Source organism: Zea mays, chromosome 8 (assembly GCF_902167145.1).
Source record: "Zea mays cultivar B73 chromosome 8, Zm-B73-REFERENCE-NAM-5.0, whole genome shotgun sequence".
Taxonomy (NCBI): domain Eukaryota; kingdom Viridiplantae; phylum Streptophyta; class Magnoliopsida; order Poales; family Poaceae; genus Zea; species Zea mays.
In genome coordinates this window covers 4,941,681-4,958,464 of record NC_050103.1, presented here as the reverse complement: position 1 = coordinate 4,958,464, position 16,784 = coordinate 4,941,681, and the positions used below count along the sequence as shown (strand labels likewise).

The window sequence follows — 16,784 nt, the reverse complement described above, 5'->3', positions numbered from 1 at the left end:
GGCCTCGTTCCCTCCGGTACACAGTGGCGGCCGTGACACAAACGTGGTTGTCAAGGTCACGCAAGACTCTCGCCCCACTCGGTACAATTACAATGGCTCGCGCAAGAGCCAAGGGGTTATGTGGTTTTTCTAAACTCACTTAACTAACTAGGATTCACCTAGAGCAAACGCTAAAGTGGTCTAACTAACCTAAGCACTTCACAAAGCACCTACGCTAATCACCGAGTGATTCTATTAAGCACTTGGGTGTATGAGCACTTGAAAATGTCTACTATATGCCTTGGTATGTTGCTTGGACTCCCACACCTTGTAATGGCCGGTTGGAAGTGTATTTATTGCTCGCAACACAAAACTAGCCGTTGGAGAAAAGCTGATGTTTTCTGCGGCACACCAGATAGTCCGGTGAGGTCACCGGATAGTTCGGTATCACTGTCCGGTGGGCCTAGCCATTGGACTGACACCGCAAGTGACCGTTGGCGCTGTAGGCTTTTACACCGGACAGTCTGATGGCTCTTCTCCACCAGTGCCACCTAGAACTAGCCGTTGGGCTACTGTTCCCTGGTGCACCGGACAGTCCACCAGTGGCAACACTTGTCTTTGTTTCTTGGACTTTGCTTCATACTTGTTGATCTTCTTGTGATCTTCATAATGTCTTCTTTTGTGGTGTTGCTTTCCTCAATGCCTTAGTCCAAGTAACTTTAGCATCCTGTGAACTACAAACATAAACACTAGCAAACACATTAGTCTACAGGTTATGTTGATCATCAAACACCAAAACCTATTGAGCCAAATGGCCCGGGGTCCATTTTCCTTACAGACATGACAAATTTTAACAAGTTTATTCTTAGCTATTACAAGGTGTTCACGCTCTCCATCTACTACAAAACTCGTTTTAAAAGGACTGCATCTACTACCATAACATGTACGAGTTTTAAATTAAGACAATGCGCTCATCTCTATGCTTCTTGAATATAGAAATTAAATATGAAAACCAGTTATACTAAACATTTCGATTACTTTTTTTATGCTTGCTTGATTTATTTATTATCTTTTAAAAATCGCCTACCATTACTTCCAACTACAGGTTCAAACAGGGACCGTTGCGCATAAAAAAATAGACACCGGATCTTCCTGAAGATTTTCTCGGATCGTCGACAACCTTTTAAGTTGTAAAATATCCTCAGTATCTCTACTAACTATTAAGACACTACTGTAGACTGCCCCCGCCTCCCTACGCCCGCGCGCCCGCCGCGATCCGCCCGCGTAGAGATGGCAACGGGGAATTCCCCGTCGGGTTTTGGCTCCCCATCCCCGTCCCCGCGACGAAAAAACTTCCCCGCGGGGATCCCCACGAACGCTTGCGGGGGACATTTCTTCCCCATCCCCGTTACCCGCGGGGATAAATCCCCATCGGGGATCCCCGTCCCCGCATAAATTATAATTAGATCGTACTTCATTTGTTATTAATGTAAAACATTTTCACTTATACACATTGTTAGATGTAAAAATCATTATGTGTACATTAAAATGAACGTATTTGTACAACTAGTGATCTCTTGGCAAGATAATTATTTATTTTTTATCATTAACTATTATATGAAAACATCGTCACATGTAAGTTTAACGGGTCCCCGCGGGGAACGGGGATGGGGAATGCTTCCCCATCCCCATCCCCGTTTACCCGTCGGGGGAGAAAATTTCCCCGTTTACATCCCCGTGGGGGAAGAAATTTCCCCATCCCCGTCCCCTAATAGAGGAATTCCCCGCGGGGAATCGGGGATCGGGTCCCCATTGCCATCTCTACGCCCGCGCGCCGCAATCCTCGCCTGCCCTCCCGACATCGACGCCTTCCTCCCTCGCAACGCTCCGACCATGGCGTGGGGAGAGGACGAGGCTATCAGCCCCGACATGGCCTCGGCGGGTCTTCACATCTCGGAGCGGATCGGTCGCGACGCCGCCACGCAGCTTGACCTGGAGGAGGCCCTTGAAGCCTCGCGCTACGCGTCTCACCCCTACTCTAGGCCGCTTTTCTTCTCGTCACGGGGCCCTTGAGGCGGACCGGCACCGCATTACGTAGCAGCGACTCCGCCAGCATCGCCGCACCGACACGTGCCTCCCGTGAGGTCGCGCTCTGCAGCACACGCATCAGGGACGCGATTGTCGTCGGCATGTCGGCGGCGAGCGCATCGGCCCCGCATGGTATGCCGGCCGACCAAATCTCCGGCTAACCCCCCCCCCCCCCCCCCCCCCCCCCCCCCCCCCCGCGCCTTGCCGCTCATTTTATGGCGCTCACGCGCGGGCGAGCGCACACTGCCCCCGCCGTCCCCAGCGCCTGCTTCCTACTCCTCCTCCTCATCACATCCTCCTCACTCCTCTCCCCTGCCAGCCGCAGGGCAGAGTCCGGGGGCAAGTCAATTCTCGGTGACGCCTCGTCCTCCTCTGGAAAGGCATGGGGGGGCAGCTACGAGGAGCTGCAGTCCATCAGCGGTGGGGAGGCCCGATGCGCGTACCTCCGCGCGCAAAACTCGGCCTACTCCCCGGTGGGGTACGTGGACTACCTGCGCCTTCGCCGGCGCACCGGCGGCCGCGTGCGCCGCGCTCGCGCTGTGGCTCGTGGTGCTCTTCTACCTCCTGGGCGACACCTAAAGGATCACACAATTGTTAGTTTTGCACTCCACCTGAAGTCTAAAGTGATGTGTTGTGTACAGTCTAAAGTCCATTTTGTGTAGGATTCGGCGATTTGCACTCCACCTGATGTTGCTTTGCTCGCAACTTTTGCTTGCCACGACGGAGGCTAGATCCAGCTCCTAGGTGTCCGTCGTCCTTCCATCTCCCACCCTCCCTCGTTGGAGCACGAGCACCAAAGGTCCCTATACCCCGTACCGCCCTTACCTCTGCTCTCCTTTTCTTCTCTTCTCCTGTTCACCCCTCATGCCATAACTGGGCGTCCGTCGCTCCCGCCCTATGCCAGGTGCCCAGATCTTCGTCGGCCCTGCCCCTGCTTCCTTCAACTCCACCACCAGGTAATGCCCTGGACTTAATTGAATGGGCTCTCTTCTCACCAGGATCGGTGTCCTGCCATGGCTCCACGCCATGATTGTTGATCCCGTGCTGTAGGTCATCAGAAGGTAGGGACCACTCCCATCTGCTGTAGTTCTTCTCCCAATTGCTTCATTTCAGTCATAATAATAGTTATTAATGCATCCGTCAGAGCGATTTTTAACTATTTAACGTTCAATCTCCAATCCAACTGTCTTTAACTTTTTAACGCCATTTTCATCGGTCTCTAATAATAAACCATTTAGGGCATGTTCGTTTCTAGCGGTTTAGTCTGTTCCGGGCCTCGTTCCACATGGAAACAATTAGTCTGGTTTGAAATTTGACTATTTTATTCTGGACTGTTCGTTTATATTTGAATTAAAAATGAATGTGGTTCGGTTTGGAGTTTCTCCTTCCTTCACAGGCTCGGTACCAATCCTGGTCGCGTGCCGTCTGGTTCGAATCTTGGCGAGGTTAGACAACAAAGCATCACGAGATAATACCAGTTTGTTGTGAAATAAGTGTTTCTATTCCTCCTTGAAACGAACAACCATCATATGTTCTACAGTTTTTATTCCTGCCTGAATTTTACCGGAGACCAGGTTTCAGTGAACCAACTGGATTCACTTGATCCTTGTCCTAGAAGGGTTTAGGGTGGGATTGAAACCGTTAGAAACGAACGGGCCCTTAACCAGTCGTTTGCTTGATTTAGTGTCACTTTCACATTAATAGGCATCTTTTTAGAGCATCTTCAACATCGTGATTCGTGACCTATAAAAATGGCTATAACTTAAAAAATGAGTATATTTTGTAGTAGGATTTAGGGTATCAATAAAATATTATGCTCCAGTAAAGCCTTAAATCTATATTATAGAGCAGCATACTACGGTGTAGTATATTTGAGGCACTTGAGAGGGTGTTCTATATTTTTTGACCAAATTTTATAAAATGAAACATTGTTGATTTTTTTTTGCGTAGAGCCCTATATTTCAATTTGAGGCACCAGTTTGAAGCATTGTTGTAGATGCTCTTATAAAATTGCTCCATACAACTGTAACTTTGGACTAAACTCTCCTTTGATTGTGTGCTGCCTCACAACCATCTTAAAGTCATCCATACTTGGATAAGTGCTTCTAACTGTCATTGGAGCAAACTGAGAAATGGCCTTGAGAGAATGTGCAGGTGCAGTTTAGTCCAAAGTTACAGATGTATGGAGCAATTTTGCAAAAAGATACCTATTAACGTGAAACTGGCACCAAGTCAAGCAAATAACCGGTTAAATGATTTATTATGAGGCCAACGAAAATGGCGTTAAAAAGTTAAAGGTCGTCAAACTGAGTGTTAAATAGTTAAAAATCCCTCTGGCAGATGATCTTTTCTTGTGTCTGTCCAACACTCCAACTGCTTATTTTCTTCGTTAAGTAATATAGTGTATCACTAGCTACTGTTAGCACCTGTTCAGGTTTAGATACTTAGATAGCTTATTGTGGTATTAAACAATCTCTGTTTATTTTGTCATTCAGCTTGGCAGTACCCTAATTCTTTACATGCATGTCTTCTCCATCTGCTTCTTGAATGAGGTTTTTGACAACCTTCTGTTGGAATGCCGTGCAGGGGAGCAGAACCCAAGCAACTAGCCTTCTCTGCTGCCCTTGGTATCACGATTGGGATCTTTCCGGTATGTGGATTAGTCACACAATTGTTAGGCCTTTACCATTCTCTTGCATTTTTGCAAGATTCTTGGTTATTAATCTCTTGCTTTGTTTCCTTACCGCAGAAATATTAGGAGCACCTAAAGGATCAACTACGATAAATGTTTTCAGTGAGTGTACCAAGGCCGAATCGTTTCTTCCATTTGGTTCTGGAAGTCGAGCATGTGTTGGGCAGAAGTTTGTTGTTCTTGCAATATCGATGTTGATTGCCAGTCTGCTCCGCAGCTATGAGGTTAGATGCACTGGTAGCTTCTCGTTGTGACACCCACACCTCTTAATTTGTTCTACACATTGCCCTTCTACAGATTGACACACACCTCATCATGAGTGAGTGTGCCAAGGCCGGATCATTTCTTCTATAGATTGCCCTTTTCAGTATGATCTGTGTTTTAACTTTTTAAACTTCTGATGTTATTTGGAACTCGATCTCTCAGGTATAGCCTCATCCAAGTTTGTCTAAAGAAATGGACACAACAGTTACAGCAGCCACCTTCATCTCCCAAACCCTAAGATCATCCTCACCAAAAGAAGGATCTGAAGGGAGAGTTTGGCAAACAAAAATCTGGCACGTTTGCTTTCACTGTATTGTTTTTCACTGGTGTTACATCAGTATATGATCTTTAGTTTCCTACCGTCGTTTGGACCATGCTGAAGTTTGGAAAGGCGACCTTGGTGATGCAGAAGTGTCTTTTTTCCTCTGGATTTTTGACAGACCCTGTGTGCTTCACTGGATCTAAGTTTTTGTCAGGTTTTTGGAGCACCCGCAGGGCTGTTAGATCACAGGAGACGTATGTTGATGTGTATAAACAGACTCATTTTTTCAGTTGGGGTTTTCTCCTCTCTGTGGAGAATGTAATGCCCAACGCATGATGTTTGTCGTGTTGAGATGTTTTTTGATAGTTTTTTGCGTATGTTGTTGATATTGATTTTATTGGATGTGAATTCATTCATCCTTTCATAGTATATTTGAATTCATGATAGTATCTACATATGTACACTGCTTAAAGATACTATCTACGTATCTATATCTATTACAATTTTGTATAAATACTTTTTGATAGTTTTTAATTTGTATGACAAAGCAGAGACACATACACTGCTTAAAGATATGCGTCTGAGAACATCATTGCATCATGCCACTGGGCATACAAGGGTGTTGAGGAAGACTCAACCCTAGAAGGTACTACTAATACTAGCAATTACTTTTTTAATTAATGCCTACATTCCTGTTATGTAGTATGCACATCGGATTTGTATTGTTGTCGTACTATTGATGCATGATTTTAACTTGAGGGGGCAAGAATATGCTAATTAATTTGTGTTTATGTTCTTGGTGCAGATCCCTATTTCTTATATATCTTATCTCTACTATTCCATTCACCTCTCTCTCCTCTCCCACATTTAAACGATAAAAAATCTAAAATTATGCAAAAATAAAGATTAATAATTTATGAAATATCTAGTCATGGATTTTATACTTTGCTCTGTGGCATTAATCCCTTGTCTGGCATTATCTGGTACTTAAATACTTAAAGTATATATTTTTATTCCAAATGCTACATACATATGTTTTTCAGTCAACACAACTCCATCTCGTTTTGTATTTTTCTTAGTGTTCAATACTATTTGGATTCTATTAAGTCAGAAATAGCAAAGATAACATAGAAAGGTGGACTTCCAAATGCAGAAGCAGTTGGAAAAATTGTACATCTTATGCAACTTGATCAAACTGTTATATTTTAGATCTTTTGTTTAGCATTTTTTAATCCACATGTATTTCTCTATCATATAAAACTCTATATTGACTCTTTAAAATAATTTATGTGAATTTGATAATGTCTGTCACACGGATTCTGTATACCATAGTGAATTGATGGTTGAGAGACTATGCATGAGGCATGCAAATTAACAAGACTCATACAAGCAGCGTCGAACAGTGTGCTGATGATGATCAGAGACACAAGGGCAGCACATGATCAGGTCTTAACATGTTTGGCTTCCGAACAGGCTTTTCTCCAGATCCCCAAGAAAGAAGAAGAATATCCGGTCACATATGTGTTGATGCTCATCCCCAACATACATAAATTATCAATGGTATTATATATTTCCGTTGCGACGCACGGACACACACCTAGTAATTATATATGTCTGCTCAACTCCTTTAAACAACTAACATAAAACATCTTCAATACGAAAGTTCTAAATTGTTTCCCACGCACGCAAGGCGCGCGCACTTTACTAGTTAATGACCATCTCTACCTGTCCAAGACGAAAATTTCTGCCATTAGTCGTAGAGACAATTTCGACCGTGGCTGCATGATTGTTGACGGCTTCTAACCGTAGTGACTGCACCATCAATCGTCATATGTGAGTAAAATCGGGGAGAAGGCTGTCTAGCTATTATCGAAGAGCAAAACTATAGCTAGAAACAGCACATTTATCACAATCATTAATAAAACAAAAAAGATAGCCTTATCGTGGTCTTCATGTGACATATGCATCCTTATACATATTCTTTTATAACCGTTGGATGATTGGAGACATGGCTCAATGAACCTTAGGCATCTGAAGCCAGAAAACGTCATCGCCTAAAGCCCAGACTGACCCTAGACTTCGGTCCAAAGTTCAAGGCTGGAAATCATAGTTCGCAATTCAGCTATGGTGCAGCACCCAGAAAGCCATGGAAGCAACAACAATCAAACACTCGATTAAGCATCCCCAAGCACTAACAGCGCAGCTGAATTGCTGGGTGCAAGGGCAGCTCACACTAAGGTAAGACCTCACACATTTAGCATTCCCAAGACATAATATCTGCTTGATGCAAACAGCAAGCCACTGCTTGGTAGTTTACAACCAAGCTATCTATTATTAGTGCAAAGGTTGAGGCCAACCAACAAGCATACAGGTAAAGCTTATTATTGTTCATACAAATATCACATGTAAATGTCTAAATAGTTGGTTATTAGTATAATGCTTATCTAAAGAGCACGCTAGCGCCACCGCAACGCATCAAGGGCCTCTTTGTGGACACGGGCATCCCCAGCTGCTACCACGTTAAAACCTACAAATAAATCAATAGTACAGAATGAGATGAACTAAAACTTTGCTGATCAAAAGCAAGGAGTGCACGATTGAAGTGACATAGGGCAAGTTTTTGCCATAATGCAGTTTGGCGCAATTAACCTATGAAATTACTGAAACCAGAGGGCGACTCTGGAGCTAAGGAAACATAGAAAGGACTTAAAGACAGCAAAAAGGGCTTCATTAATTTTAAAGAGGAATGAAGATTATACTTGTGGGCCGTGATTCTGCAGTAACAGGCCAATGGAGCTTGTCCCCTCTCCAATCAGTTATTGACCCTCCAGCTCCTTCAATGACAGGTACCAGCGAGAGGAAATCATATGGCTGCACCAAGCCACCAAAAAATCAGTTACCGTAGTGAAGAACTTTCATTCATCCAGGCAGTAAATGTATATTAGATTGGCAGCTGTTATTCTGTAACATATTATCACGTTTTTTTTCTTTTCCCTAAGATTGCAGTAGTAACTATAGTCCGTGAAATCAAATCTGAGTTTAGAGAATATTTTTTCTAAACTTCTGTTCTCTATCATGTGTAAGGATAACTTCCTTATGATATCTCATATATCTTTTCAAATGGTTAGCCAGCTATTTCAAGTATTAAATGATCCAGAAGTTGAGAAAACACGGTTCTATTGATTTCCTAGAGACATAAAAACAGTACCTAAATGCATAATGATCCCCATGCTTACCTAGTACCAACCAAATACCAGCACCATTGTATACAGATAAGAATAAAAGAAGAGAGACAACTTTAATGCTTGCTACATAAGCAGTAAGCACGAATGCACGATCAACAAATTTGGTACAGCTAAAACACTAATTCAGAAAACAAAACATGAAAAAGCATTGGTACCTGATGTTTTTTTTTGGTGTGTGTGTGGGGGGGGGGGGGGGGAGGGGGGTTCAGTGTTTACTAAGCACGAGTTCAATTTTCTGCTAGGTGTTTGTGTGTGTGATCTGTATGGGGCTCTAATCCCCCCCCCCCTCTTTTTTTCTTCTTAATATAATGATATACAGCTCTCCAGCATATGTTTGAGAAAAAGCGTTGGAAATTAAAGTGCCCAGTAGTTTTGAGTCAATCTCTGCTTATATGCTGACTTGAGCTTTAGCAATGTATGCATAGTTTCCAAGGCCATTCAAGCAAAACTTAGTAAATTAAATTGTTCAGCAAGTAATTCAATCTAATAAATCAAAAAGACCTCTCTCAAATTGAGAAATGCAAATAATCAAAAGGCTATTTCCTTGATTTCAGTTTATTTATGGTATTTTCGTTTCTTTGGTCAGAAAAGATACAAAACAAGAAAAACTCGGCCAGAGAGGGAAAGACCACCCTCCCAGTATTATATTAAGAAGAGACTGAAACATGGTTCCGGCTGAGAAAAACCCCGAACCCTAGCCCCCCATCACTAACGAGCCGATCAACTGCCCACTCTGCAACGGCTCAGCCGGAGGGCGGCAAGCAGGATATCGATCCCCAAGAGCAGACGGGTCACAACGAGGGGATTTTTTTAACCAAGCCCGAAATTCGCCCCCTGGGGGATCGAACCCGGGACCTGTAAGTGCTACTCGGAAGCCTTAACCATTATGCTAGAGGCCCTTTCGCGATACAAAACGAGAAACCCTCTACTGAAGACAATTTAAAGCTAATGCCATATTCCTAAGTCCTAACAAAGAGATGGACATCATACCTTCAAACCAGATTCAACAACAATATCCACAAAACCAGAAGCCAGAAGAGCATAAGCATAACAATCACAGCCATAAAGTGGGACTTTCACCTGGCAGTAGAGATGGTAAAATGCATGTGAGTAATGTTGAAGGTTGCAGAAAACGATGAAGCTATATGTAACACCCATACCTTATTCCTTACACGAATAAATGCATCTTCAGCATCTGCTTCAAAGAGATGTGGGCTTGTTGTATATCTGTCATGCAGAACAAGGAATTGCTATACTGTAATGCATTGTTCAAGACTGTAAAGAGATGTAACCACATGACATCTAAATACTAAAACAAATGTACATACAAGTAAGCTTGTGCAAGTAAATTACAAGAGCGAACAGATATTTCTTGTCCGTTCAAAGTTGTTTGTTTTCCATCCACCCCAATCCATCTTTCTCGCAAGATTGGCTGGTCAATGACACCAATAACCTATAGAAAAGGAGCAAAAAAATCAAGCTAACTAAAGAAACGACAATAGCAAGTATATTAGAAAAAATGCTCACAAAGAGCTTTTTCAAAAAAAATATCAAGATAAATCATGATTAAAATAGCTAACGTTTTAGAAAAGTTTCTTCAAAATGTCATGTAAGTTAGTTCATTGTTGTTATAACCAACAGAGAGATTATATAAATTTAATATTATGATGTTTTGTGACACTAACAAAGCATTAACTACCTGCACATGCAGTGCAATAGTGGTAAAAAAGAATGAAGGAATGTGAAACACCAAGGGAAACAAAGGCAGCTAGAAATGAACAAAAGAAAACAAGTGTACCGGCTTCCCATTGTGCAAAAGTGCTATAAGCGTCCCAAAAAGAGGCTTGCCTACAAACAATGAATTTAGCAGTCATTATAAACAAGTACAACTTAATTTTCTCAGTCATAAACCCGTAATGTGACCAGAGATCCACTACCAGTTATGAAACTTTTCGTTCCATCTATTGGATCCAAAACCCAAACAAAATCAGCAGAATTCTCTGCACATCTCCAACCATTCTCCTCGCCAAAACTGCATGATATTTATGTAAATGTTGAAACCACACTGTTCAAGGTGCCACAAAAGTGAACAGAACATTTTAAGCACTAACAAAACAATCCCACATGGCATGAGTAGGGAAGCTCTTCAGTATAACTGACACCATTGCTTCTTCTGCTTCTCTATCTGCAATTGTAACAGGACCTGGACCGTATTCAACAAATCCATAAGTCCAAAAAAACAGTACAAAATCAATAAATATAATTAAATAACATATTCTAGTGACTTCAGTGAAAGTATCCTTTTAATTTATCCAATAATTATATATGGATAGTTGAAGTTGGTTCCTATACAACCTGAAGTCAGCCCAATTTAAAACATAGCTATGTTTGACCAAATTGAACAAAAAAAAAACTCGACATGCGGGGGTAAGACAGCCCCCGAGTATTGTATTAAGAATAAGACATTCTCACACAGGTCGAGAAAACCCCCAAACCCCTGCCCCACCCATGCACAGCGGCATCGAAGCCCATGTGAGAACGACCACGACCACGACCGAGGCTGATCCTTAGACCTGTGCTTCGGCGTGGGCCAGACGAGATGGTTTTTTTTAACCACAGCCTGAAATTCGCTCCCACGGGGGAGTCGAACCCAGGACCTGAGGAGTGCTACTCAGACCACCTAACCAACTCGGCTAGAGGCCCTTTCGCAAATTGAACAAAAGAGTAGTTCAAATACTTAATATTGGTGTGAACACTTCACATGACAAGTCTATCAAGTGTGAGCTTCCTGTATGAACATTATTAGAAAGTTGTAACATACACTGAATGTTCATTTTCTTCTAGTCACTCCCTCCATCCCTTTTTAACTGTTGTTCTTACTTCCCGAAAAGTCAAACATACTCAGCTTTGACCAAATAATACAAGAAAATATTGATATTTATAGACTATAGTACATAACTAGTATTTAAAGATACAAATATTGCTAATGTTTTTTTACATATCTAGTCAACAACAAAGCCTTCCAGTCTCAAGCAAGTTGGGGTAGGGTAGAGTTGAAATCCAACAGAAAACCACAAGTCAAGGTTTAGACACATGGATACCTGTTTTCCATGTACTCCTATTCAAGACTAAATTTTTAGGTATATTTCATCCTTTTAAGTCTCCTTTTACTGCTTCCCATATCAACTCCAGCCTTTCCTTACCTCTCTTCTCATTGTTATCGTGCCTTAGAATCCCACTACACATTGGTGCCTCTGTAGGTCATCGTTGGATATGTCCAAACCATCTCAACCGATGTTGGAAAAGATCTTCATACCCCTAGCCTATCATGTATATCATCGTTCTAGACTCAATCATTTCTTGAATAGCCATAAATCCAAAGCAACATACGCATTTTTGCAATACTTATCTGATGTATATGTCGGCTTTTTCTAGGCCAACATTCTGCATCATACAACATAACAGGTATAATCGTCATCATATAAAACTTGCCTTTTAGCTTCTGTGATACCCTCTTGTCATATAGAACACCAGATTCCTGACACCACTTCATCCACCCTGTTTAATTCTATGTGTAGCTGTGCTGAAGTCACATCTCATATATTTAATTTTAGTTCTATTGAGTCTAAAAGCTTTGGACTCTAGAGTCTTCCGCCACAACTCTAGTTTCCTATTTACTCTTGTCCACTTTCATCAACTAGCACTACATCATCTATAAAAAACATACACCAAAGAATATCCCCTTGTACGTCTCTTGTGACCTTATCCATCAACAAAAAAAAAGTAAGGGCTCAAAGCTAGTCCTATTCTAAGAAAGAAGCCACTTGTGTCACCATCACATGTTCGAACAGTCACAATATTATTGTACATGTCCTTAATAAGTGCAACGTACTTCGTTGGAACTTTATATTTGTCCAAAGTCCACGACATAGTGTTCCTTGATATCTGTCATAAGCCTTCTCCAAGTCAATGAAAACCATGTGTAGGTCCTTCTTGCTCCATATATTGCGCTCCATCACTTGTCTTATTAAGAAAATGACTTCTATGGTTGACCTTTCAGACATGAAACCAAATTGGTTCATAGGTATCCGCGTTATCCTCTCAGACGATGCTCGATAATAATCTCCATAGATTCATAGTGTGGCTCAACAACTTAATTCCACGATAATTAGTACAACTTTGAATATCTCCCTTGTTCTTGTAGATCGGTACCAATATACTTCTCCACTTGTCATGCATCTTGTTAGACCAAAAGATATGGTTGAACAACTTGATTAGCTATATTATAGCTAGGCATCTTCACCCACCCTTTTCAATGCCTCTATAACCTCTGATTCTTAGACCCTATGCACAAAGTGCATGTTGGTGTCATCAAAATAGACATCCAAATGAAAGATTGTATCCCCATTCTCCCCATTGAACAATTTGTTAAAATACTCTCGTCATCTATGTTTGACGTCATCCTCCTTCACTGATAGGCGCTCTGTTTCATCCTTAATGCACTTAGCTTGGTTGAAGTCCCTTGTCTTCCTCTCACGAACCCTAGCCATCCTATACATGTCCTTCTCTCCTTTCGTATTAAAATGTTGGTAAAGATCCTTGTATGCCCTACCTTTTGCCACACTCACTGTTTTCAAGTTGTTCGATTAGTTGCGATTAGTCGTCCAAGTTGTTTGGACCAATCACGAGTAATCGCCCAAGTCGTCCGACTAATCGTGATTAATCGTAATTAATCGCCCAAGTCGGTCAGCCAGAACAACCAACAAGTCGTCCGACTTGAAAACAATGGCCACACTTATAGCTCATTGTGGTCTTCTTTGCTACCTTATACTTCTCTATGTTGTCCATACTCATGTCATGATACAGACGTCTGTAGCATTTTTGCTTCTCCTTAATAGCCCTTTGAACTTCCTCATTCCAGCACCAAATATCTTTAGCTTCATCTCCACTCTCTTTGGTTGCTCTATAGACCTCTGAGGCCACCTTCCAAATACAGGTTGTCATCTTCTCCCACATGTTGTTTGTGTCATCTTCTTCCTTCCAAGTGCCCTCTTTGGTGGCCCTTTCCTAAGACTTATGTTGTCTATCCTTTCAGTTTTCACCACTTTGTTCTCACAATCTTGGCTTGTTTATCCCTACGATCACGTAGTTGAAAACGGAAGACCGCCACCACAAACTTATGTTGAGAGACAACACACTCCCCACGTATCATCGCACAATCCAAGCACGCTTCTTTATCCTCTCTTCTTGTGAGGACAAAGTCAATCTGACTAGAGTGTTGGCCACTACTATTGGTCACTAAATGTCTTCTCTCTTCCTAAAGAAAGTGTTGGCTATTAATAGGTCAAAAGCTACCGCAAAGTCCAACTTAAAAAGGCATGAATTTAGTCAAACTTGAGAAAATTTGACCAACACGAATACCATAGCGACATTTAAAAAGGGACGAAGGGAGTACCTACCAAGTCACTACATACCACATTGCTCACTCTGAGATGGTACCTATTGATGTCAGCATGCTTGTCTTATTGTTTGATCCCCTGTTCTTAAGGCGTCGCTCCAACGCCTAGGCGCCTTGCCCGCCTACCTCGCCTAGGCATCGCCTAGGCGGCGCCTAGGCGTCCAGGCGGTGGTCCAACGCCTTGGCTCGCCTTGCCGCTTTAAAAACCATGGTTTGATCACTAATTTCCAAGGTACGCTTTAGTGCACAAAGGTATTAGACGCAGCATTTACCCAATAGTTTATTAGTTTCTTTGTTGATGTTGGAATAAATTACACTAGATGGAACTTTCTTGCTGAAAATGCATTGTGCCACTACTTATTTTACCTAATTGGGTCCAATACTCAAGTGTTACAACTCACATCATTGAAATAAATGGTTATTGCCAACACATATGTGTGTGTGGCTGTGGCATGGTCCACAAAGTGATGAATGATAAATCAATAGGTTTCAATTGGCACTTTCTATGGGAAAGATTGGGAACAATATCACAAGCACACAGAGTTGTGAACATGAAAGATTCTGAAATCAGTGCAAAACTAAAGGCGTGGAAAGGAATTGAGTTCGAATGAATCAAATGGCTGGAATACACATGCACATGAATCAGGGCAAAGAAACTAAGGCCGATGTTCTGGGACCTAACAGTAACACATTATGTATTGAATCAGACTTTCAGTGTACAGATGAAGACACATAGTTGTCTTGGTAGCTTGCCAAAAGGGCAAAAAGGGAAGAAAAAACTAAACAAATACCCCATCTCAACCTGCCTAACTCAACTAAATCAATTACTAAGATTGATTTGTTGTCCTGACAAAGTTGTGCAGAATGAGTTACGGACAAGGCAGTTGTACAGTTACATAAAATCAATATTGTTCACAAGTCAAAAAAACTCGACTTGCGGGGGGGGTAAGACAGCCCCGAGTATTGTATTAAGAAAAAGACCTTCTCACACAGGTCGAGAAAACCCTCAAACCCAGTGATGAAGGTAGCGGTGGGGCGAGCAGGCTCGAGCCCCCCTACCGCTCCCGAGCCCATGGAGCTCCACTGAAACCTCCCCTAAATTTAAAAGTACACAGTATAATGTAGAAGGGGCTCTTATACTGTAGCGGTTTAGTTCAGTCCCTCCTAAATTTTTTTCTAGCTCCGTCGGCCGAACCGAACCTCTGTCCCACCCATACACAGCGGCGATATAGCCCATGTCTGAGGAGTGCTACTCAGGCCACCTAACAAACTCAGCTAGAGACCCTTTCACATCTTGTTCACAAGTCAAACCCTGATGATCCTTTGGACTTGAAGGTAAAAACATAGCTATACATGGATATACATATACTCAGAAAGGGTTCAAATATTTGAATTTTCCAACCAGGCCGTGAGCAGAGCCATAGGAAGGAGGCTCCCATCAAGAGCACAGCAAACAAATTGAGTAACTCCTTACAAAAAAGAATGAATTAAGTAATTTATCTCCACTGCAATTGGCCAGTGCTCCATGAAGTAATTTACAACTACAGACCAAATTTCCTACACATTTCTTTCTTTTGGGAATGATTTGCATAAGTCTACTGCAGGACGTCACCAAAACTAACAGCCCGTTAGTTTATAGTTTCATTCGTAACTCTAAAATATCAATAAAATGACCACCGTTCAGCTAAATTTGGAATGCTGTGTGATTTCCTAAGTCAAACAGCATCCAAACTACGGGCCCCAGCTAAATATCATAGAACTCAAACAAAGTATGGTACTGCACTGGCCGCTGCAGCATTCCGTGCAATAGAAACTGATACTAAATACTTAGTCTACAACGTGCAGAGAGAACAGGGCACGCTCCGATTCAACAACAAAGCACACTATACTCTATAACCAAGCAGGAAGCAAAACGAAATTACGGATGTGGTGTGGCAAAAGAGAGAAGCATAGCACACACTGTGGTCCTCTTTGTCGATGATCTCAACCCGCTGGCGGAAGTACTTCCTGAGCACCTCCCCAGCAGCGTCCGCCGCCCGCTGCGCCACCTCCACCAGCCGCTCCGTCGCCAACTCCCCCACTGCCGCAGCTCTCCGGCCGGCCGCCCCAGCGGCGAACGAGGCCCTAACCGTACTCATCGGCTGGCGCCCACTCGCGCTCAAGACCGCGGACGACACGGGCGAGGCGGCGCGGAGGCGGAGGAGGCGAGAGCGGGGGTTAGGGTTTGCGGAGGCGAGGCCGGGGAAGGGCGAGGTGGCCGAGTGGGTGGAGGAGGAAGAGGAGAGCATTGGGGAGGAGTCGGCGGCGGTTGTCGGGAGCAAGGTTTAAATGTCGGGGCGGAGAATGACGCTCGGAGCACCTAGCACTCTAGCAGCGGTGCGCCGACGCCGACGTGGTGGGTTTTGTTTACGTTCTGGAATCGGAGGCCGCCATTCCAGTGCTGGTTCTTTTTGGCTGTGACGATGGGCCCGGCCAGCCGTCCAGGCGTCCGTCTAGCGCTAGCGCTAGCGCTAGCTGGTCGTCATGAGTCATGACTCGTTTGTCGCACGGTATTTTCTTTCTGTGCGAAAATGCTATAGAAACATGATGTTTAAATTTCCTAAATTAAACTAGTTTTATACAAATTATTAGCAACATTTATATCTCTAAAAATATTATAAAAAGATTTAAAAATTATAAAATAGATTTAAAAACGTATCTATTAATACTAATTATTCGCACGCCATGTTTGATTCTTGAATTAAATTTCATTCTAATAATAATAAATTAGGCAAAAAAATCAATTAAGCTAATATA

At 42.7% G+C, this 16,784-nt stretch overlaps 2 protein-coding genes across 13 annotated transcripts; one reads left to right on the top strand and one right to left on the bottom strand.

The window, feature by feature from the left end:
- The first annotated feature begins 1,352 nt into the window (after positions 1–1,352).
- Positions 1,353–7,715, top strand: LOC103634680 (uncharacterized). Of its 12 annotated transcripts, none has more exons than XR_004851819.1 (8): positions 1,357–2,199; positions 2,387–2,660; positions 2,730–2,866; positions 2,972–3,128; positions 4,654–4,717; positions 4,817–4,983; positions 5,186–5,931; positions 6,618–6,907. XR_004851819.1 is itself a non-coding variant. In XM_020542351.3 (6 exons), exons 1-4 carry the CDS (start codon positions 2,283–2,285, stop codon positions 5,189–5,191), a joined length of 615 nt encoding a protein of 204 aa, XP_020397940.1. In that variant the 5' UTR covers positions 1,353–2,282; the 3' UTR covers positions 5,192–5,316; positions 5,837–5,931; positions 6,618–6,907. The 12 variants fall into 12 exon arrangements, 5 of the variants coding, with proteins under 5 accessions (XP_020397940.1, XP_020397938.1, XP_020397936.1 ...); XR_004851823.1 differs by lacking the exon at positions 1,357–2,199 and adding an exon at positions 7,313–7,715 and having other exon boundaries at positions 2,269–2,660; positions 5,837–5,931; positions 6,618–6,845; XR_004851821.1 differs by lacking the exon at positions 1,357–2,199 and having other exon boundaries at positions 2,269–2,660; positions 5,837–5,931.
- Positions 7,596–16,399, bottom strand: LOC100280816 (inositol-1-monophosphatase). Its single transcript, NM_001153736.1, is given in 9 exon segments — positions 7,596–7,812; positions 8,045–8,156; positions 9,521–9,610; positions 9,691–9,757; positions 9,859–9,983; positions 10,329–10,378; positions 10,468–10,562; positions 10,655–10,733; positions 15,949–16,399. Coding segments are annotated over 9 exon segments (1,017 nt in total). The 5' UTR covers positions 16,277–16,399; the 3' UTR covers positions 7,596–7,741.
- Positions 16,400–16,784: the final 385 nt, after the last annotated feature.

Excerpts from the sequence above, each read along its gene's own strand:
- LOC103634680 (XM_020542349.3), top strand. The coding sequence starts at position 2,283 with ATGGCGCTCACGCGCGGGCGAGCGCACACTGCCCCCGCCGTCCCCAGC. Across the intron at positions 4,718-4,816 it reads TCACGATTGGGATCTTTCCG|AAATATTAGGAGCACCTAAA; the intron begins GTATGTGGATTA and ends TCCTTACCGCAG. Across the intron at positions 4,984-5,836 it reads GTCTGCTCCGCAGCTATGAG|AGACACATACACTGCTTAAA; the intron begins GTTAGATGCACT and ends ATGACAAAGCAG.